The sequence below is a fragment of the Pseudopipra pipra genome, chromosome Z (assembly GCF_036250125.1).
Source record: "Pseudopipra pipra isolate bDixPip1 chromosome Z, bDixPip1.hap1, whole genome shotgun sequence".
NCBI lineage: Eukaryota > Metazoa > Chordata > Aves > Passeriformes > Pipridae > Pseudopipra > Pseudopipra pipra.
Window position 1 is genome coordinate 25,538,424 of NC_087581.1, and position 24,520 is coordinate 25,562,943.

General features: G+C 38.7%; 1 protein-coding gene across 6 annotated transcripts in view; it reads left to right on the plus strand.

Annotated features, from left to right (window-relative positions):
• Positions 1–14,436, plus strand: part of JAK2 (Janus kinase 2) — an 85,744-nt gene extending 71,308 nt beyond the window's left edge. For 5 of the 6 annotated variants that reach the window (XM_064642226.1, XM_064642229.1, XM_064642228.1 and 2 more), the window contains 4 exons: positions 2,871–3,043; positions 4,286–4,403; positions 7,839–7,952; positions 10,162–14,436. In XM_064642226.1, the coding sequence (XP_064498296.1) occupies positions 2,871–3,043; positions 4,286–4,403; positions 7,839–7,952; positions 10,162–10,269 (513 nt within the window). In that variant the 3' untranslated portion in view covers positions 10,270–14,436. Of the gene's footprint in view, positions 1–996; positions 1,140–2,870; positions 3,044–4,285; positions 4,404–7,838; positions 7,953–10,161 lie in introns of those variants that run through there. The other variant, XM_064642230.1, reaches the window with a different exon arrangement.
• The last annotated feature ends 10,084 nt before the right edge of the window (positions 14,437–24,520 follow it).

The window sequence follows — 24,520 nt, forward strand, 5'->3', positions numbered from 1 at the left end:
TTCCCTGCTTGAAACTGGCCTAACTCATGAACTCTTCATCTGCCAGACCTAGTGAATGTACAGAGGGTTGCTTGCAACTTAACAGCTTTTCTATCCTATTCACATGCTTCACTGAAGCACGGTGATGTGGGTAGTCTCCAGCAAAAGCTCCTTGATGGGCAATCTGTGGGGAATGAGGTGAGAAAACAGAAAATGTTAGCAATTTCTGTGGCAAGTGTCACAGAAAGAAGAATTGAAGGTGTGACCACCTACACAGAGGGTTGAAGAGCCCTCTGATCTGTGTGTCCAAAACAAGAAGTCATTCTGCAGTAACAGAAATTCTGCCTAAGAAATTCTCTTAGAATTATTTCTGCAACAAAATAACTGTTAGGCTGGTAAGTCACTGAAAACAGTCTTTGTTCAAGCAGAACTGGAAAGAGTCTTAATACTCAGCACCAACTCCAAGGACTGTGACTGCATCTTTCATAGAATAATGATGCAACAGGGACCTGAAGGTGCCTGCCAGGTGTACTCTCATAAGAAGCTGTGGAGCATATGAAAGTTTTCAGGCCTTTATTTAAAGCCTGGAGGAACAATAGTGGCAATATAAGTCAGGACCCTGGTCTCTGACACAGAGGTATCTGATGGGAAGACTGGAAGGTGGATTTTGGCCTTTGCAGGCTGTGCAAGTATGGCAGGAATCTTTGGGAAAGGAGTTGAATTCAGAAAGTACAAAGGAAAAGGGTCTTGATATGGGTGTACGTATACATATATAAAAGAATCTTCAAAATATTACAGGTCTTCAGGATGGTGAGAAATCAAAATAGCAGATGAAATGACTGCTTCCTAAGTACTAAGCACCAGCTGAGACAAAGGGAGCTAAAATATGCCTCCTCTCTCATACTTAAGTGGGAAAAACATCCTGCTTTCATGTGACAAACCATGGGTACAAACAGTATGAAAATGTGGGAAATCCGCATAGAACTTGCTCTTAAAGAAATACGTTTTCACTTCTAGGGGAAGCAAAGTCTAAGAGTTACAGTGAACATGCCTTGCTTTGCACTGTATGACCTGCAAAGTAGAGGTTATATCGATTGCTTTAAGATTTCACTCTAATCTGCAGCATTCTGTTACTCCAAAGCAGCTTAATTATAAACATAGTAAGTACCTGACACTGTGAAAATGGAATCTGAATGCTTTTTCTTCTATTTTTAGCTCTTTAGCTGTTTTTCCTTCTCTTACAATGTTTGCTCTTTCAGCATCTTGCATCTCTTTTTTCTGCTGTGCATTTCTGTCACTGTAATTCTTGGAGTTTTTTAATCAAAAACCTTTCTCCCTCTGCCTTGCTGCTCTCCTCTCAAGTGTATTAGAGAAATGAAGGCATGCCCATCTCTGACGGTTGAGATGAATGTGTTTGGCTGCTTGCTGTGTTTTGGTTCCTTGCTACAATACTGGGAAAGGATTTTCTTATCTCTTAATGCTTAAAATGCTTCGGGTGTCCTTGCTGAAGAGCACAACTTTAAAGATAGAAACATTTGAAAACACATAATTAAACTCCATTGTGAGAATAGTGCCACAGGATTATGACTTCCACTTAGAATTTGCATGACTTCAATTAAACATCTATCTTAGATTAGGTGTTTTCCAGGCTAACAGATAAGTTACTATCATCAAACTTCAGGGCTGTTTTCCACATAGTACCTACTAATAAGAAAAAGCTGTAGCATTTGCATAGACTAGTTGTACCTGAAACATGAGAGTCTCATTTTGAAGAAGCTAGGTTTGGTATTTTTCCAGATGGCAGTAAGTAAGTGGGCAGTGAAGAATGGGACATTTTTGAATGGTTTTGTTCTTGGAATGGGCTGTGAGAGAACAGTAATGCCACCCAGCGGTGCTGAGGGGTTATGGAGTCTGAGAGAAAAGTTACACTTCAGAGCCAAACTCTTTCTGAGGTTCCTCACATAAAAAAAAAAAAAGAGAGAGAAATAAACCTTTTGACATTAATAGTATAACGTTGATGTTCAAAACTTTTGAGTCCACCAACCCTGTTACTGTAATTTATTACTTTTCAATTGTGTTGAAGGAATGATATGGTTTCTTAAGAAACTCTGAAACTGCCAGCTTGCTTTGTGATTCCTTTCACATAGGAGTTGGGTATCTTGGGCTGTTGTGTGGAATCAATTTCTGCCTACCATTGCTGTCTAAGCAAGACCTTCTTGTTGTAGTAATGCCACACTGGCTCCTTCCATATTTTGTTGTTAGTGAAAATAATTAGGTGCATTGGTGAGAAGGGATCATCAGCAACAAAAAACAACATGGCTGTGGACCAGTGTTTTATTACAGCAATCCATGGAAATATAACAATAAGCAGAACTCTGTTGGTGGATAATAATCCATACAAAAGAGAAACAAGACACATGTGTGGGAATACAGTCAAAGAATCGTTGTCAAATTCAAGAAATCATAAAGTTTCATGGAAGCAATCAGAAAAGTAGATGTACAAAGTGAAAAAAAGGAGTAAATGAAATGGGTAGGTAGGACAGTTTTCTCATGTGCTCTGGATTGTGTAGTTTAGCCCAAGTTTTGTTTTCCTTCTGTATATCACCAGAAAACTGCATTTGGCCACAGAAAGGAGCTGTAACAGCTATTCATCTACAATAAAAAATACTTGGTTCTGACAGGTGCTCAGTTTATGTCCCTCCAGTTAAGGGAGTCCCTGAGCTTGAAAAATGTAACTCGTCAGGGAAGACAAATGTTCAAGCACGCAGACTTTAATAATGATTAGGTTTTGGTTTTAACTTTGAGGTTAATTTATCCTCTTAGGGAAAATGCAGCTACATAATGGTTAAAAGTAACTCTTTTTCTGTTATGTTTGTGACCTCTACACCTAGGGCATGGAGTATCTGGGTACGAAAAGGTACGTTCACCGGGATTTAGCAACAAGAAATATCTTGGTGGAGAATGAGAACAGAGTAAAAATTGGAGATTTTGGATTGACAAAAGTCTTGCCACAAGACAAAGAATACTACAAAGTGAAAGAACCTGGTGAAAGTCCTATATTTTGGTAAGTCTTCTTTTGGTATGTGAAATTATGGCATTTTCAGTTTTTGCCATTTCAGCCAATTGTTTTCCATATTATGGAATTTTTAAGTGCAAACTCCACATCAGTTTCCCAGCATTGTGAAAGTCACATGCATGATGTTTGACTTCATAGAACAACATCTGGGAATTTTCAACATACTAAAAAAACAAACAAACAAACAAAAAACCATCCCAAACAAACTCCTAAAAAATACCAACATATTTAAAAGAAATAATATCCAATGAGAAAGAGATAAGGGAAATCTAAAAGGGTCTATTCCCCTGGCTGCTTTCAAGTTTTTGGACCTTTCAGTTCCCTAAACACTGGTCATTCGTGTCTTCTAACTGAGACCTGTTGGATAAACCGTCTGGTGACCAAGTGGGGTTAAGTCCCCACTTGTAATTAGCAAGAATAAAGTGCTGAGATTTAATATTCAGGTGGATGTCTGTATTTTGGCACTGAGCTTCCAGAGAAGGTTGAAGTTACCCCAAATTACAGCAATGCTCCAACAAACTGCACTTGGCTGAACAGGAAAAGAACACTTAGTGTAGCCTGTGGGAGACTGAATGATTATGAAATGCAAGTTGGTAGACTGTATTCAGAATGCCAGAAATATGCTCAATCTCTGTTCTATGAAGACATAGAAATACCTTAGAAAATACACTGGCAGATAGCTGTGATAAAAACCATTTTATGTCTTGATAACAAAAGAAAATGCCATTCTGTAAATGTGTTTTTAGTCTATATTTTATTTCTGCCTTAGGCACTGTTTATCTAAAGGATAAATGATACAAAATGGCATCTTAGTAGATGTTATTAGAGATGTACAGTGTCATTTCAAAATTACCTGGGACACAGTTCAAGGCTCACTAAAAGTGATAAAAGGCTATAATTGTCTTTTTTTCCAGGTCTTATCACATCAAAATCTTGTTTACTTGTACTATAGATAAGAAAAATATTTACAACTTTGTTGGAAAAAATGTCAAACTTGGTTATAGTTATCACTAACTGTGTTTAAGGTGGATTTGGTTTTCAATATCAATTAACTATTATTAAAGGAATAGTTACTATATGAAGGTACTGGAAGGAAATGAGAACGTGCTAATATCTATGCATAAAGAACATTTATTCATGAAAAAGAATCAGTCTTGTTAAAACAAATGTTTTCAAAACCAGGAAGACATATATTACACAGAGGAATTTTCCTTTTACCATGTGTTGCAGGTATGCTCCAGAATCTCTGACAGAAAGCAAATTTTCTGTGGCCTCAGATGTGTGGAGTTTTGGTGTTGTCTTGTATGAACTCTTCACTTATATTGACAAAAGCAAAAGCCCACCAGCTGTAAGTATATAGTAATAGTTCTCAGAGATTTTTCTTCATTTATTTAAGTTTTCTAGAATATATAGATTGTTCCTATACCTAAATAGGTTAATATTTACTGATCCTTTTCTGGAGATACTTTAGTGTTTATGAGGCATCCAACAAGAAGCAATAACATGCTGACAGATGTTAGTATCAAGCCATAAGTAGGAAAGGAGATCTGAAAATTACTTGACAGTCTGCAGATCTTATCCATCCTGTAACTTCTAAGTCTTTGATAAAGATTTTAAATATCTTATTATAGGCTGTTCTTTCCGATCCTTCATGGAGGGTTATCCCAGATGCAGTCATTTCAGTGAAAGATGACATGTATTTTTAATGCTATTCCAAATTTAAGGCTGAGCTAAACAAATCCATATACATTAAATTAATTTAAATACGATAACCTAAAGGTATCTTGTTATGTTACCAGAACCCAAATTAGTAAGTTAGTGAAGTTCATGAAGGAAAGGGAGTAGCTTTTTGCAGTGTTGACAGGCATTTTAAAGACAAACTTGCAGTGAATGGAGAAAAATACTACTAACAGTTCTCCAACTGGAAATAAGATTAATGATCTAACATACACCTTCTGCAGGCATAACAAAGGAGAGTAGAGCCTTTTATGTTTACTGAAGCTGACCTCACCCTTGGCCAGAATCTCAGTCCATCCTAGCAAAAGTGGTTTTGAGAGCTGAATAGTGATGATAGGCACTGGCATTGGCTATTTCTGCATTGGCTCAGTGGACATCTTAGTAATTTGATGCAATGAGCTATCAAAGGTATCACGGAAGAGCTCTCAAAACAGGGGCAGCTCTTCTAGCATAATAACATAAACATTGCAGACACCGAGAGTTCTTCTTCAGAAGGATTATGAAAGGAAAAGTGGTAGAGTAAGTTATGGGTTCAGGTGGACTATGCTTGGAATGAATCATTTCTACATGCGCATTCACCACTTCACCAGGTGGTTATCCTGTGGGTATATATCAAGAAAAGGTAATTTGTTAAAATTAACCAAAGTGATCTGTTTAACTCTTGGAGTCTTTATAGTAATACATTGTTTTCCCAACTTGGCCATTTGCACATTCAACCAACCATTGTTTCACACTTTCATGTCAAGGGTCATTAAGGAAATTTAGGTAGTATTAGAGGAAAAATAATTCCTTTATGTTGTTCTTATCAATTATTTTCAGTTACTAGTACATCCTCCTTAACTAGATCTCTGGCAATCTCAGTGAGGTTTTAATCTTCTTTTTGGGTTATGTTGATTTTTGAATAGCAAGATTTATCTAAGGCATTTTTGCAGGCTTTAATTGTAGCAATTTTTCTGCCCAGTAGTTACTGATTAGTCCTGCCAACCTTTTTTTGTACATCAGTATGATAATATCTGTTTTCTGTTTGGCATTTTTCAAAGCATCAAGATCTTGTTTAAATGTTTCAGGGAACTCATTAGAATCAGCTGTGAGTCTTATTCTTTTAAAACTAGTTAATCATAGAATCGTAGAATGTTAAGGAATGGAAGGGACCTTAAAGATCATCTAGTCCAAACCCACCCTGCTGTGTGCAGGAACACCTCCCACTAGACCAGGTTGATCAAGGCCCTATCCAACCTGGCCTTGAGCACTTCTAGGGTTGGGGCATCCACAGCTTCCCTGGGCAACCTGTTCCAGAATCTTAACACCCTCACAGTAAAGAATTTCTTCCTAATAGCTAACCTAAACCTACCCTCTTTCAATTGTACCCATTATTCCTTGTCCTATCATGGAAGTTCCTGATGAGCAGTCCCTCTCCAGCTTCCCTGTAGACCCCTTTCAGACACTGGAAGGTTGCTATGAGGTCTCCATGCAACCTTCTCTTCTCTAGGCTGAACAGCCCCAACTTTCTCAGCCTGTCTTCATAGGGGAGGTACTCCAGTCCTCTTATTAACTTCATGGCCCTCCTCTGGACTTGCTTCAACAGTTCCCTTTCCTTCCTATGTTGAGGAAACCAGAACTCTACTCAGTACTGCAGGTGGGGTCTCACAAGAGCAGAGTAGAGGGTCAGAATCACCTCCTTCAACCTCCTTTTGATGCAGCCCAGGATTTCATTGGCTTTCTGGGCTGTGATCGCACACTGCAAACTCATGTTGAGTTTTTCATCAATCATCACCCCCACGTCCTTCTCTGCAGGGCTGCTCTCAATCACTTCTCTACCCAACCTGTAGGTGTTGCCTGGGATTGTCATGACCCAAGTGTAGGACCTTGCACTTTGCTTTGTTGAACTTCACGAGGTTCACACAGGCCCACCTCTCAAGCCTGTCAAGGGCCCTCTGGATGGCATCCCTGCCCTCCAGCGTGTTGACTGAACCACACAGCTTGCTGAGAGTGGACTCGATCCTGCTGTCCATGTCGCCATCAAAGATGTTGAACAGTATCGGCCCAGTACCGAACCCTGAGGGACACCACTCCTCACCAGTCTCCATATGGACAGTGAGCCATTGGCCACAACTCTTTGCATGCAGTCATCCAGCCAGTTCTTTACCCACTAAGTGGTCCATCCATCAAATCCATGTCTCTCTAATGTAGAGACAAGGGTGTCATGTGGGACAGTGTCAAACACTTTGCATATCCAGGTAGACGATGTCAGTTGCTATGCCGCTCTTCACCAATGCTGTAGGCCTGTCCCAGAAGGTCACTAAATTTGTCAGGCGAAAACTTGTTGCCCTTGGTAAAGCCATGTTGGCTGTTACCAATCACCTCCTTGTTTTCCTTGTGCCTTAGCACAGTTTCCAGGAGAATCTGCTCCAAGATCTTGCCTGGCACATACGTGAAACTGACTGGTCTGTAGTTTGCTGGGTCTTCCACTTTCCCATTTTTAAAAATTGGGGTTATATTTCCCTTTTTCCAGTCATCGGAATCTTCACCTTAGCAATGTTGTCTGCCAGCTCCCTCATCAGGTCCCACAAACTTGCACACATTCAGGTCTTAGATGGTCTTGAACCTGATCATTTCCTTGGTGGGCATAGGGTCTTCATTTTCCCAGTCCCTGCATTTGCGTTTCTCAACTTGGGGTGGTCTGGCTGGAGCACTTGCCTGTGAGGACTGAGGCATAGAAATCATTGAGAACCTCAGCCTTCTCTTTGTCTGTCTCTTTGTCCTCATCAGATGATCATCAACATTTTTAAAGATTTTTCACTTTTTTCCTTTAAATTGTGTACGTATCATGCTATTTTATTCTATTCTATATTATCATTCTACATTAAAAAAATTAAAATCGGTAGTCATTGATATGTTCTCTGGACTTGTAATTTATAATTTTATCATTGTTGTATACTATTCTAGTTATTTTTACTATTCTTATAAAGAAGTTTCCCTTGATAAGAATATTGCAGCATCTTTTTTCCTTTAAAGATTATATATGACAGTTGGCCTTTTGTTTCAGGAATTCATGCGCATGATTGGCAATGATAAACAAGGGCAGATGATTGTATTTCATTTGATAGAGCTTTTGAAGAATAATGGACGACTACCAAGACCAGATGGATGTCCTGATGAGGTGAAGTATTGTGTTAATATGTTACTATAGTCTGAAAGGTGCTCCATTAGGTTGAGTGCCTGGTAAATACAAGACTTGTTTTTCATTCTGCTGGGACTACTAAAGTATTTATTCAAGCAGAATGGCTGTGCTGTTGTTTTATCTGTTGCATGATAAGTATAACCATATTTATTTTCTGATTCTTTAGCTTGCACTCTGTCAGGAGCCTAGAATGTAGTCTTGCTAAATACATGAAGTGGGGCTATTATGAGTGACTGCTGTACTTGGGTACTCAGGCTTCTATTTCAAAAAGATACATTTATTAAGGCAACAAGATTAGTGTATAGAACTTGTTCCATGTAAGACCCTTTTAAATATTCTCATTCAAAGCTGTGAATTATGGATTCTTTTGAAGTCTGTAACATTTAGGAGTAGTATCTTAACTTCCTAAGGTTTTCCACATTTAATTTCAAAATTTAGAGAGCTCCTTATCTTGATTATTTCCATTCTCTTGCTCTTTCCTCCTCAAACATAGGAATAGCCATGTTTATCATGTATATTATTCACTGTTAAGTATTTTCAACCAAGAGCTGCCTGCAGACAGTAGACACAGTTAAATATGTGAAACAGATTTTGTATGGTCAGGGTCCTCAGATTGGCATTCATGTTCTTTGCAGATATTGAAGTGTATGTGTAAAGCTGTCCTCAGAGCACACAAATTAATTCAGTGTTCTTTTGGTTTTGCTAATACTCCAAATGTTCTAAAAAAATACTTTCATACTACTTCTAAGCCTAGTAGTTCTCTATTCTTCAGTGCATGGTGCACAAAGTCAGCTTCAGTCAAACTGGTAGGGCTGTGTAGGTGAATCAGTAGTGAGAAAAAGGAAGTAAAATAGCTATGTTTTTTAATGTGTAGCTTCTAGCTGAGATTGATTGCTGCATTCCTTTAAAATCAAGCATTTGACAATAAATCGAGAAATAATTCATTCAGAATTGGCAACAGAGGAGACGTCAGGCTCAAGTGGTCTAACAGAGTAGGGTGCAAGTGGGGGAGGGAAGCTACATGGGTAGAAAAAGTCTATACAGAGAATGAGAAGTCTCTGAAGTAACCTTTCTTGCATTTTATGTATGAGTACAGCAACTGTTGAATTGCAAAGGTTTGGCTTTTTGTAGATAATCTGAATGTCATATGTGTAAGATAATCATTATCTGTTTCACTGAAAGTGACTGACACAGAGGTTTCAATGTCTGACGTTTCTCCAGATATCAAAGAAAGGTGGAAATGTTTCTCTGTCAGAAACCATGCTTGTCCCATTTTGATTCTGAAAGGCCAACCATCACAGATAATAAATCTTCCTGATATCTATAGCTTACAGTAGCTTATCTTGTAGTTTACAACCTGCAAAGACTTGATGCTGAAGCAGCTTGGTCAGTGCAGGTGTTTCAGATTTACTGAAAAGTAAGGAACAGTTTCTGCCTTCTGTCCTGGTGGTTGTACAGATTGTTCTTAAGCAATGTGTGAAAAATTGCTGAAAGTATGAGAAATTGGTAATAACGATCTAGATTGAATTAAAGAGAAGAGTACAGGTGAAGAGCTTGACAAGTTGTTTGAAAGCAGGTATCAGGTACGTGTTTGAGCAAAGAGAAAACTGTTGCCAAATAATTATTGTAGTGGAAATATCTTCCAAAAATAATTTCAATCGACTTCTACTAGAAGTGGGCTCAGTTTGCACAGTAACTTTTCTGGCCTATTTCTGATTATGTATGAAGGATAATTAGGAATTTAATGTACAAATGTAGAGAAGTATATGTTAACTTTGCAGGGAAGCTTATTTAGAATTACTACCTTTGTAAATCCTATTTCTGGTCAGACTTGTATTTGTCATGTTAAACACTTCTCAGCTTTTAAAAAATAAGAGCGGGCAAGAAGATAAAAATGTAGCAAAATAACATAAGTCTCATAAAAGTTTCGAAAACTAGCTGAGTTTTACTAACATAAAAAAAATCTTTTATAAAGGGGCTTTTCCAGAGCCACCTATCCTCACTTCTTGCTGTCACTGGGATCAAGCAGATAAACTGATTTGTACAGCAGGAGTTTAGGCACTCTTTTTCAGCTGTTGCTTGGAAGCATGGAGTTAAGTTGAATATTCTTTGGACCACTTCTATGGACCATATTAACTATATCCACTATGTGTTTACCTACTACCAATTTTCTTTGTTTCTTCTGCAGATTTATGCTATCATGAAAGAATGCTGGAACAATAATGTTGCCCAGCGCCCCACCTTTAGGGATCTTGCTCAGCGAGTGGATCATATAAGGGAAAACATGGGTGGATGAGGCAACTGCCCCTCCTTCAGAGGATGTGTTGGAATGCAGAACAAAATGTACCTTGTCTGCTGTGTATAATTGACATATGTGCGCATCTTATCCTTGCTGGAAGTAAAATCTGTGTGGCAAATATCCTATCTCAATCTGCATGCTGAGGAATCCTGCTGGGTTTTTTTATCAGGATATACTTGTTACTGTGAGAACATGCTGAAATTCTCAACAGGAAGAGAAATTATTTTTCTAAATAAAATATATGGTCATTCAACACCACCATTATTTGCCTTACTTGGCAATGCAAAAAAGAGGTGACTTACAATGCAGTGAGATTTAGAGATGAAAAGACAGTGTATGTCCTTGTTGAAATGGAGATGCGGAGAAAAGACTTCTAGAAATCCTTCCACACTGAGTATATAGTGACTTGGCATCCTGTTTTGTGTGTTGCACAAGGACTTTTGTTTGTTAATACAGTTTAATGATATTTTCATTGTTGATGCAGAAATGGCTTCTCTGTGTAACAAAATAGAAGTGGTTATGTAACACAGGAACTTCTAATGTGCCTGTCTGAATCAGTTATCAGCCAGCAGTATATCCAAAGAGGTGTGAAGCTGTGTGATGTACTGTAAGTATTTTGAGAGAAAGGGAGCAAATTGTTCATACTTTGGAGAGCCAAAAAATGTACTCATCCACATGAAAATTTTAATTTAAAAATGAAAAAGCAAACATGTTATCTATTTTTTCTTACTCATCTTTTCCTTTGTTGAGTAAGTATTAGATTCTCTTTACAGAATTGAAGATACAGTGATAACATGTAGAAGTGAAGCCATTTTATACAAGGCAGTGTATTCAGTTTGAATAAGAAAAAGCTAAACATACTGCTTTTAAATGCTGCTCTTTTATTCTTTCTGTCTTTGTAATTTTCATGCAGTCATAGGTGTATCTACAAATTGGGAACTTTTAAAGCAGGATTAGAAATCTAGAAAATGCCCTCCATTTCACAATTCCTTACTTTGCTGTTAAGATGATCACCTTATACCTTCCTTCCGGTACAGAAAAAGAATACTTATGGCCCAGTATCTGATACGGCCAGTCACAACCACGTCAAGCCTCTTGTGTCATGAAGTGGCCCAAGTTACCTCCTGTTTCTTTCTGTGGTAATACCCAACATGAGACTGTTGGGAAGGAGGAATTACAAGTGCAATTGCTCCACAATCAGCAGAGGGCAAGAACATGATTCCAGTTACTGAGAACTGGAAGGAGATCAGAGCTACCTGAATTCTCTATAATTCAGATTTTGGAATAAGTCTAACAAAAATTTATGGACAAGATAGCGCTTCGGTTTTGCCTTCAGGCATGAAACTTGGGGATAATCTCATATCTCAAAGCAGTAAAATTGCAGGGTTTGTGTATTTTTAGTTCAAATAATCATGTTTGTTTGTTTGTTTTTACATAAGCATTATTGTTTGCAAAGTACAAACCTTGTTCTTCTTGGACTTCTGCTGAGAGAAGTTCAGTTAAGGGGATATACAACTTGGCAAACTGACCTGACATCCAGCTTTGTATTTAAAGTCAAGTGTTCATTTTTAAAATTTGTGGCAGTGAATCAGTTAAACAGAGGAGTTATTTTGACTGTGAGGTGTCCTTAAGATTTGTGCTTAACTACATCCATCTTATCAGAAGTTTAAGAACCTCAACTTTTAAAATTTTTTTTAAATAATCCTTATTTAGTGTAACATAGTGCCAGTATAGCAGTGTTTTGTACCACTATGATGTTTCTCTCCCACAATCACTCCTACAAAATTACAATTTTTAGTACGAGAGAGTTCACTTCATTCATTCGTGGCTAGGCTTTGTGAACGAAGATTTGGGAGAGTGCTAAATAGGGAGAACAGCATCAGCCCTCTTTCTGCCCATTGCATTTAAAAGTATTTCTGCTGGTATTCTTGCCACCAAGCACTTGCACAAATGATTTTTCAAACTAATTTCAGTCAGTTTTTAAGCTGCGAAGAACTTTGAAGTACTTTGTTCAATTTAATGTGTTTTCTCAATTTCTCTACATTGCTTTGAAGATTTGAAATTTTGTGCAAAAAATGTCTTTGCATTTGTAGTCTCAGTTGTGTGTTCATGTTTTTTGTAACAAAAGGAGATAAAGCTTTAAACATTGAAACAGCATTTTAGCTGGATAACATATGCAGGAAATATGTAAAATTTGCAGTGTATGACACTCAGTAGCTAACTGGTTTCCAATATGTAGTAGACTAAGCCTAATTTATGTAAAAATCTCAGGGAAGTCTGTGTAATGCAATGAAGAAATCTTCCAGTCTGCTACTTTTTCAAGTGAATAAAAGGTCTTTTTCTTGTTCTACTACAGTATGACTGATTACATAGTCTATTTGATTGCATAAATGTAGTGTTGAACACCACAATAATTTTTAAGTGTCTTGTGGAATTTTATTTTTTTTTACTTTGATACTATATCATTTTTAGAGAAAGCCATATCTTTACACTGCAGTATAATTTTGTGCTGTTGGTCAGGAACATATAGTCTTTTGTAACAACCAGAGGCCTGTGCAGAGGGCTTGATCATTTGTGATGAGTGTATGAGTGTTCTTAGCTGGGTGAATAGGACCAAATAGCACTTAGGACTCTAGGGGGATGTATGGTCATCTGCAGTGTTGATATTGAGATCCCAGAGCAGACCCAATGGTTTTCTCAAAAAGCTGTTGAGGATGTAAATGCAGTGATTTTGCTGAGTTTGCTACTGCCAATGGTGTAACTTTTTAAAAAACAAACAAAACAAAAAAAACCACCAAAAAACCAGTGTATTTTGAAAGCTCTCAGATCTACAGTAGCATTGTTAATGTCATATTTTTATATAGCCTTTGTATTAACAGCCTAAGTTCTTTGTTTTAGAAACTTTATTCAGTTGGCATTGCATTTGTCATACTTTAGTGTAATCATTACGCTACCCAAAATGCAAATGGATGGGCTTTGGGTTTATTATTGTTGTTGTTGTTTTGGGTTTTGTTTGTTTTGGGTTTTTGTTTTTGTAGAAAAAGTGCTGGTTTATGTATACATGACTGCTCCTACAATGTAGAATTAAAATATTAACTATTGCTTTGCACTTACATTTGAAGTGAAAGAATTTTTTATAAGTGCACAATATATCTTATAGAATCTCTGAAATCAAGTATTGTGTAGTATAATATTGATTTGTTGTCTATCAGTATAAAGATGTTAAGTTTCAAAATTCTTTTAAAAATATATTCCACATGATATTCCACAAACTTGCAACAGTCATGTAGTAAGCCAGAGGAGGAATGAATTTTCAGAAAACCCACGTTGTTGTCAAGTCCTGGTATTGGTTAAAAGCTTCCATAGTTGAGATAGTTGTTCCTAAATGTGCAGGTGAATTTAACTGTAAAAATATATGTAAAAACTGTGGTTTTTCCCAAAATTAAGTTTTCAATTGTTGCATTTAGTTGAGATGTTGCCTTGAAATGTGTGGGAAAAGATGTTACTGTATGAAATATGAAAAAATGTGACTCTTCTGTAAAGCAAGCTAACTTTTCAGGAATGCAGGATCACAAACACCCAGAGGATAGAGTTCTGAGAGCAAAAGTAGAGGTGTAGAAGATCAAGAAGACTAAAGGAAAAAGGCTGAAGTTCAGCACTGAAGAAGTTTTCTGAAATGTGAAATGCGCAATGAATTATGAAAAACCGATGTCTACTGAAAATGCCATACCATGACAAATATGTGCTAATGTATTTCTAAACTGCGTATTGTCTGCCTTAAGTCTAAAATACTCACAGAGACGTAACCTGACTGAAAAAGTTACATGAATTACTATACCAAAAGAAACTGCTTAATGTTGTGCCATGCCAGACAACAATTTTGAAAAGGTGTTTGGTTAAGAATTTTTCTTCTGAATTTTTCTTTTTGAATAAGAGTTTTACAGTACTTTATATTAAAGTAGAGAAAGTCCCTTGGCAGTGGGGAAGTGGGGGGAGAGAAGGCACCTGCTACTTATGGTTGAACTGCAAACATTTGAGCACATGGTTTACTGAAGAGAACATGAAAGGGATATTTTTTAGAAAACTGTGTATCAATACCTGAAACTTAACTGTGTGTTTCTTTTGAGTTTGGATAGTGAAAATAAAAAAACTAAATACAATGAATGGCACAGGCCTGCCAGCATTTTCTTTTATACAATACCTAAAATTTGTTACTGGTGTTTAAGTCCCTGCTGAAGAGAACTAATCTGTTTAAAGAGGTAAAACACAGTATATACAACTTTGTGACCTTCCTGGGATAGTCATATGAAGTGTTTATCTTTTGGAAGAAACTTAGCTGTACCAAAGTAAAGATGGTATATTGGGTGTTCCCTAAACAATAAGACAGGTGGGGTTTAATTATTTATTTTTTAAAAAATGTTTTCATTAAGCTAATTAATTTGGGATGAAGAAGCACTTCCTTTTGTTCTCAGTATTTAGAGAGATGTGAGTCTGTAAGGCAGAGATGGCTAAGAGAGATTGCCTTTTATGAGGCTACAGTTCTTAAGAGTTTGTTAGAAATTCCAATGTCTTGATTTGCATTACTTTGTCATCTTTCCATATGACTTTCCTGTAATTTACATGAAAATCACCACCACTTTTCCTTGAACAGAGTTGAATGCTCTTGTTAAATTTTGAGAAATTCAGTGGCAAAATGGAAAATACACACTCAAATACAAGCATGCAGACATATATACTTAATCTCCTCTACTGTAATGGAAGTAATGATTAAACTAATTCAGTTATCCCTTCCCACACATAAAAGATATCTTGTTCTCGGCGCAAATTGCCTGAAGATTTTATTCTGTGCTCCAAGGGGGTTTTGAAAAGAGTTTCCACGCTTAGTAATTCTTGTTCACAGTTATTGCTGTTGGGTCGATGCCATACACAGATCCCAAGGCACATATAGTCTGCAGCTTTGGGAGCAAGGCTTACTCACTGTCAGACACAACAGGAGGTGTAAGGGCTGGGGCAGGGTACAGGGGGAGGAATCCCTGCATTTCTTAAGCAGCTGTGTGACAACCAAGCATTTACAAGGGCATTGAGTAGAGGACCTTTCCATGAGGCCTTTACGAGCCCTGGACTCACCTTTTTGGCATGCATCCTTTTGCACCATGGCTGTGGTGAAGACTGGTGACATAGCTAATTCATTTTTGTAATGCTGTCATTAAAAAAAGATTATTTAATTGAACTAAATTTTAATTGCTAGGAAACATCAGCAAAAACTACAGAAAGTGTATTTGAGCTTCTAACCCAGAACTGCAGGAGTGAGGTTTTATTTAGAACATGAACACAGAGTTTGATGACTGGATAGGTGGAATCGAGCTTCCTTACTTTTTGCATCCGTACTTTTGAGTAGAATTCTTTTCTTTGCAGAAGAATTGAATAATAAATGGAAAGCATAATGGTATCCAATATTAAAAGGTCTTTATGAGATGCAACTTCAAATCTGTGAAGATCTCAGTAAAGAACACTTGCACACCATCAAGGCATTGGATATGCTCTTTGTTTCTCAGGTCTAAGCAAGGTTTTATTACTTTGCTGTAAGGTATATAACTCAAGGACTATAAAGCAGTTGATATGGGCATATCGTGGTCTCTTTACAATAGCTTTTGGGACATCCCATGTTGCAAGGGTCTGGGCAACCAAGCTATTAAAGGAACAATATGATATGGATGAATGATCCTGCCCTAGAGGAGCTTTAGCTCCTGTGTTGGGACTGTTGGGCCCCTGGGGACCTGTGGCTGTGGAGCCTGTCAGTCAGCATCTCCTACCAGTGTGCTCGGTTGGTAAGTGTGCACAGATTTGGAGCAGCCCAACCAGGACTGTGACTGTGCTGGACAAGGTGAAGCCTTGCTTTGAGACAGGAAGGGAGCAGAGCACTAGCATACTGTGCTGTGATCCAGCAGGAAGGCATACAGAAGGGGTTATCAAAGTCCAGCAGCACACAGAGGCAGGATGTGCTGAGGTAGATGTGACTGAGGTGGAGCTGCTCCATGTTGGAACTGAGCTGCCACCTAAAAGCCCTACAGTAAGGCAGGTGGGAAGAAGGGGCGTGGTCCCCAGACTGAACTCTGCCAGGGGTGATGATTGGGACTGGTCTGAGACAATTTTATATGGGTGTGTGAGATGAGAGAGTGAGAAGCCTGTCCCATGCTTGCTTTGCTTAATATATTAAATAGCAGTGTCTAATAGTTTGATGCCCCACCCAAACAGCAGCATACTACTCATTTCAGTGACTGTTTCCCATTGCCAACCTCACTCACCAAGCTAAGGGCCACTAAGGCAGAGCCACTGGGTGCCAAGTAGGAAAACAAACACTTCTCTGGCATCAGACTGGGCTTTGCCATCTGAAACAGCCACCAAGCAACGCACTAGTAAAAACACGGAATCGTCAAATCATCAGGGCTGGAAGAGACCTTTAAGATAATCAAGTCCAACCAATGCTTTGGGGCAACAACAAAAGCCACAGGAGTGCATAGGCACTGAGAAATAGGAATTTCTATGAAATCAAGATGGCTTTAAAATGAAGATTCAACTAAGAACCAGTTTTAAGGATTTTAAGTTTAGAATGGGAACTCTGTCTTTTTTAAGTACCTCTCCCTTAGGCACCTAGGCAAAACTTTTGGATCTCTCCAAAACACTTTTTAATCCAAATTTGCTTTCTATGCCTGCATTTTGAGATCTTCAAATTGCATGACTGAACAAAGAGGAAGATGTCAAACGTACTCTCCTTCATAACAAATGATAGAATGGAATATTTAAAATTTTCAGACAATCTTGAGTCTTGAACTAGTGCACCTGATTATACAGACAAGAGATCTCAACTTGTTTCTTTTTAATAATAGACGATAAGAATGTAATTGTGTCAGATTACTTCAATAAATATACCTGCCACCTTTAAAAGACTCTCAGAAGAACTGGAAAGGTGGGGAGAACCAAAAGATGGATTAAATATCCCATGAGAAAAAAAGGATACTATTGCAGAGTTGTATCAGAAGTACCATAAATCAGACTACCTAAACAAGGATAGCAAAAAAGTCCTGTTTAAGTCCAAAGTATGTGATCTGTAAAAATATTTTAGGTATGCACAATCAGTTTTACCTTGGTGGTGTGTGATTTAATGGTGCATGATGGAAGAAAATTAATATCTTGTTTTATTCCCTCTATAATACAGCTGCAATCATATTATAGATTTCTTAAGATGAAAAAAAACCTACAAGTGTAATAGCTATTAATGATTTTGCTCTGCCACTATAATATTGTCTACTCTTCTACTGAACCTGGACAACTAATTTTAACCTTAGTCTTTATGTATATGTAATAATTTTTACATCATTTTTAGAAAACTTCATTAGAAAATTTAATATTAACCAATCAATTCTTTAAATTAGTTAAATTTATCTGAGTACCTAGCTCAAGGGTATTGCAATTCACTTAAAATTGCAGTAATTTCCCCACAGCCAGAACTCCAGTTCACGCTCACAACTGTATTATTGAGTTCAACTAACGTGAACAATGAAACAACTAACGTGAACAATTACATCAGGAGCAGTTGAAAAAAGCAGCTCTTAAATGTTGATGCTGGTGTGTTGCCTGAGCTACAGATGTTTGAGCTCTAATCAGATCAATAGACTTTTCTAACTATGTTATTAAAACTCTCAGCCAGGTCTCTATTAGAACTGGCTTCTCAAAAACACTGATCTATCAATTAAAAAGGTAAATCAAACTTAATATCTAGTCTGTGTACAGCAGCTTTTGCATGTATATCCTTATATGTTTTAATACTCCTTTATTTTCTAAAACTTATGACTATATGTTGGTCTTTTTTTTTCTTATTATGTCTTCTGTGTTCACATTCTCAGCCATATCTTTTGTAGTGGTTGTAATTAAATAATACATTACCTTCCAGGTGTTTTTTCCATGTTATGCAGAGTGCTTCAACACCTTTCCAAAACTTTCTGGGTAGTCTGTGTCCTTCTGTATCACTTTCTCATCAAAATGGTAATTGAAATTTCCCATTAGTGTGAAGTTTTTATGCTTTTGGTGAGTCCTTTGATCATGCAGAGAAAGTCTCCTCTCCATTAACAACTTTATTTACAGCCTACCATAATCCCCTACGTGACAGCAATATTGCTTTTACTGAGAAATACTTAGTCACTCTAGATTCCAAAAGGCCTTCTGGACTAAATAATAAGAATAAACATCCTTGAAATAGCCTTTTAGTCTTAGCTGTCTTTCCTGAACAGACTGTACTTGCCTGTGTGAACTATCCTACCAAATCTCTATCATGCCAACTAGGGCATGATTTTGAATATGATTTAAGACATTGAGCCGTTCCTCTTTCCTGTCCTCTTGCATTATTATGTAATAAACTAATTATAGTGTGTGTGTAGATATAAATAAGGTAGTTATCTGCTCATATATAATGAACAACAGCATATAATGAATAAATACTTACATATAGTTAACTATGATGTGTCAGCTTACCACATCAGGAAAATACTTCCTTCCACATATAAGTCTTTATATAAATTCCTGTTTTCTATGTGGCTCCATGGTTTGTATCCTGGTCTGCACTCCTGCAGGGGAAATCTCAGGGGAATGCAGGTTGGCAGGACCTCAGTAAGGCTCCTGTGTCCTACACCCTGCCCACAGCAGGATCAGTTGTGTGGTCCTACCAGGCTCCTTGAGGCATTACCCGGACAGGGCCTGAAAATTCCTCAAGGCTGGAGGCAGCACAGATTTCCTGGATCCTAGCCCTGCTGCCAGGCTCTCCTCATGGGCTAGAGGCTTCTTTTTTGTCTGCCAGCTGAGCCTCTGGTGTTTCGCTTCATCACCATTGTATCTCATCTTCTCCCCATATGCAGCAATGAAGAGCCTTGCTCCTTGATGACCTCTTCGTAGATAGCAGTCATGGGGTTATTTTTGGATCCTCCAATTACCCGTTCAGGTCAACTGATTTAGTTTAGCCACAATCTAAGCTTGTGGTTAAATTTAGACTCAAAGATAAAACTTAAGAGATTATTGTGTCTGATCATTCAGGAGCCACTCTGGCAGTCACAGTCTCACCATCCAAGACTTTCACTGCTGGGACCAAAGCCCCTTTACAGTGGGCAGCTCCAGTGAGCTGATGGGTGTCCTGCCTCACTCCCTACACACCCATTCTCACTCAGTCAGACCAGGTTTTCTTATCAGTAACACAGTCAAAGCTTGGAGCTGGTGCCTCCAAGGAAGAACCCTGAACACAGGAATCCCTGGGCTTTTATACCATCACAGTCAGTGCACTAGAAGGTCTCAGTCCTCCTCCTTGGTTTCTGCTGTCTCTGAGTGTCCAGTCACCTGGCTGGTGCCAAAAGCCCCCATGCCCTTTATTAGACAAAAGTTTGGCACCAGTTCATGGCCTCTTGTCTTGGCTGCCACAATCCAGAGCTCAATCTGCACCTCGCTCTGCAGCCACACACCAAGCTACCTGCACTGAATGTGTTCCTCAACACCTTAATGCTGCAAGGCTGAAAGAGGCAATAGTTAAGCCAAGTCAGGAATGCACACCAGTGACAGACACACACTGCCATGAAAAAAAATTATACCATGAGCAAGACCGGTGCTTTTTTTTTTTTTTTTTGAGTCCAAGTCACTGTGATTTTATGAGGCTTGAGTTTAGAATAGGTGCATAGCTCCGATCATCACTAGAACCTATTTTTTAACAGGCTGTTTCCTGATCAATAATGATTTTAACTTCCAATATGGCCCTTCTGTGTGGCCTAGAACTCTACAAACTCAAACTGACTGACGAATTTTGAGATGGCTGTTGTTGCCTGAGTGAGATTTTGGACAAGCTCGGAGCCACAATAAGAGAAAAAGCTTGCGTGTACTTGAGAGTGGATTGACAAAGCTGTAATAACTAAGGGTCTGCCAAGAGAAGAGTCTGAAGGGCACAGCAAGAACTTGGAAGTGTGCTTCCACATATAAATGCCAGGAATTGCAGTGTAGTCTAAAAATCCTGGGAAAGAGGACATGTAGACATTGAAAGATGAGGTTACAATGAATAAAAAGTGCTCTCTGAGTGTATCTCTTTGAAGATATCTGCACTCTGCAGCTCGAAGAGTCAATGCAGACAAGCAGCTGAGGGAACAGGCAGGAAGCTGTACCTACACACTTCAGTGCTGGGCTGGAAACCATATAAGTTTCCAAAAGCAAAACTGAGAATGCTTCTCTTTCATTAGGTGGATAAGCCTGCAAAAAATAAACAAAGGTTAAAAGTTAAGCTAAATTACACTCACATCTGGCAAATAAGGTCTGACTGGTTGCTGGACAACTGGAACAATACAGAAGACCAGGCCTTCTTTCATAGCCCATTCAGATTTTGAGCCATCTAATTTGAACACACACACACATACACACACCCACACACACCCACACACACCCACACACACCATGCAGCACTCAATGAGGGTGAAAGAAACCCAAAAGAACTAGTGCTGAGAGACTTAGGATGAATGCTGGAAATGTAGGAAGTCTGACAAGGTGTGGAAAGAACCCAACTCTGCTCAGCAATGGAAGTGCAGCAATATTGCTACAAACCTTAGGAGGTTCTGAAAAGTTGCACTGCTATTCAAGTAAGTTGGCCCACATTGTTCAGGGCTGGAAGGATCCGTGGGATGAATCTTAACATCCCTTAAGCCAGGAAGGTGTCCTAGTTGTCATCAGTCCATCATAGAACACACCAGCCACTTACTAATGTTACTGAGTGGCTCCAGGGCCAACACCTACCACATATGAGCAGGACAGGAATTTTGACGTGCCTACTGAAGTCTCTGCCTCTCAGAAGTTCTGCACAGAGGGCACTAGACTGCTGTGGGCAGCATAGCACTGCATGGGAGCCCTCGGCCCAGAGCTACGATCTCAAATGAAAAACGAGCACGAGGAAAAGTGTATCATTGCACTGTGCTGCTGCATAGGAAACACCTCAGATTTCATCTCTTGGCACAGGGACAAAAAGATGCAAAGCTATATAGACAGAGAAGTATTTCAACAGTGGCATTTGGTCAAGACTAGTTGCTGCTGAACTCAATGACTTCTGCAGTGCCAGAAGCATATGGTCAGAGGCAAACTACACCAAATTGCTGTCACATGTGTGTAGCAATTTCAATAAATAAGCCACTGAGGAATGATATTAGGAGAGCTGAAATCATGGTGACCCTGTTCTGGTTCAGAGGCAGGAAGTGTGATCTTGCTGCACTCTGCTTTCCTCTTGTTGGACAAAGTAGCTCCTGATGAGGCACCCCTCAGTGCCAGAAGGGATGCATCACTTGCTGGCTGAGATCTCACGGAAACTGAAAGGAGCTGCCGCATCTCAGGTCAAACATTATAATCCACAGAAGGTTACCCAGAAAAGACAAAGCAGCATAGTTGTCTGGAGGCTGTTTGGCTGGCCTACTTTGAAGGGTGGTATCCAGAATTTTTCAAAGCGCAAAGGTTGACAGCCAGGTTTTTGTTGTCATCTGAGGTTCTGTACATGAGAGATACACTACCTCACTCAGCTGCGTTAAGAATGATGCGCTCTTGAAAAATCATGGAGAAACCTCTAGCTTCACACACTCTAAGGTTAAAATAAGAAAGTAGGCTGCAGCTGAGGAACATTTAGCAATGCAAATCAAGTATAGGAAACTTCGAGGAAAAATGTAAGTAGTAGGGAGCTTAGGCGAAGAAAAAGAGGCTGATGCACAGACTAGAGAATTTACTTTCCTTCACATTAGTGCTGGTTCTCTAGAGTTTGCAGGCAAGAAAGAGGACTGGACAAGCATACTGTTACAGTGAACTATCTAATATCAAGACCTGACCACAAAGCAGGTGGCACAAAGCAGTCTAACAATCAAATAAGTCTGTTGGAACTAAAATCCAGGGAAAGAAGCCAACATTTCAGGTGTTTGTTCCCAAGATACATAAAAGATGTGCAATAACAGAATGGTAGTGTGGCACAAATGAGGAAAGGACCCTCTTTCAGCTACTTGCTGACATGTGTGAGTGATTGCAGAGCAGCAGATGTGATACAAGTTTACCCAGGTTCTGTTCTGCTGAGTATGATATCTATTGAGATTCTGCTGCCTGCTGAGGAGGAAAGACAGTACGCTCAGAAAATCTTCTTAAATCTCAGAGTGCTAATACTAGGTCTGTCTCCAGCTTTGTCAGAAGGTAGAAATAAAGACATTTTTTTCCTGCCTGTCAGTGAAGGTAAAAAAAAAAAGAAAAGCACATCTCACAATAACTCAGGAATTTAGATGTTTTACTCTCTGGTTTAAACAACTGGCAAAGTAAAGAATGGACCAAATAGGACCAGAGTTTAGGAGGGAGATGTATCTTTCAGGTCTCTGGGATTTGCTAGACAGTTCTCTGAGGCACATTTAGTGTTCTATCTATGGTCAAAGTTACACATCATCACTATTTGAGGTCCTTGGCTCTAACTATACCACAATCAACACATTACATAATGCTTTACATGAAGGTTCCATGAGGTTTAAAAGAAGGGAGTAGCAGGCAACAGAGATGGAAAACCTGTTGTTACGTACTGCTGTGAATTATTCCCATGCCTTTGGGCATTGTTCAAGGAGCTTAAAGTCAGACCTGAATCACACTACACATACACCCACAAATAACACACTACAAATACCCCCATAGTGAAAAAAATTCCCCAAACCACCCAGAATACACTCATGAACACACAAATGGCACTGCTAATATGGAAATGTGCTGGTATACCATTTTTTACTCATGAATTCAAAATACTGCTCAGAAGATGGCTCACATATCTTATTAGATTACCCAAAAATTGGGCACTTCCTGTGCATTAAGACTACAACAACAGGACTCTAAGCAATCTCTGTAAGCAGCAAGTTGCTCAAAGAATACTCTTCTCAATACCTAATTTCTCTGTGAAAGAAATGGGTGAAAAACCTCAATTTCTGCCTTGTAAAAAAGTGTATGTTTCCGAACAGTTGTGATGGTAAGCCCAGTGTGCTGCCTTGAACTGCTGCGGTCACATTTATGCTGCTAGATACATGTGGCAGCACTCCCCAAGGTGCTTTCAGCCGAGACAGTGTCCTTGTGGTCCGCTACGTGGATCAACACACAACTCAGTCATTATTTTACGTTTTTAGCTATCTGCTTCAAAGCGTGTTTGCTTCCTCTACCTATTAGTCAGACACCTCATTTTACATAAAAGGTTTGCTTCCGGTCTTAAAAAAAGTATCTTTGGACACTGAGTCATGTGAGCAGTAAGCAGATGGCCCCCTTTAGACCTACTGCAATCAAGTGACATGTAATTGTCACATTTAGCTATATTGCAAAGAAACCACTATAAAATACAGCCTAGTGTCACAAAAGATCTTCAGACTTTGAACACTCGATTTGCTTTAAAGAAAACCTTTGCACAATGCAATACATAAATACTTCCTTACTCTGAAATAGACTTAATTTCTATCTATGCCCTCTGCCTGTGCCATGGCTGACCTGCTAAAGCTGTTACAGACTGTGATGCCTATTAAAAAATCAAATGAAAACACAAATTTTGCCATTTCTCTGGGTTGACTCATACCTCTGAAAAAAGCCTGCTGATTTTTCTATTTATAATCTCATTTCAGCCTGAAACAGTTCCTCCCAAACACTGATTTCCACTGGAAACATAACCCAGCAAGTTAAACTTCAGATTGCTCCATTCAAGACTTAAGCTCACAAGTTTATGGTTTTAACTACATCTTTGTTTCACTCAAGCCTGTTATCATCATATTCACCTTTCCCAGTATTCCTTTTTAAAAGCTTGGGAGATGGTTTTCTAGCAAAACAAACAATGCACACAGGCTAATTTTCAGTTTCATCAAGCATGGCATTTTCACATTGTTCCTTTTCTTAGGGTTTCTACGTAACTCTTATTTTTCACCTTACTACTAAGAAATCTTACCTCCAAAAGCTCTTGATCCTGCTCAAAACCAAGGAATACTTCCCCTCAAACTTCTCCTGTATTCTTCTAGGAAATCCTAACATAAACTAGGAGTCTCCAAAACCAAAACTATTTGTGAGGTGAAGCTGGTGGAACCCAACCTATAGAAGTTTAGCTAACTTGTTGAAAAAAAACCTCCCAAAACTATAGCAGAATTTTACACAGTTTTTCCACTCAGAGTGGCAAAAAGCATCTTAGAGTAGATGCAACAAT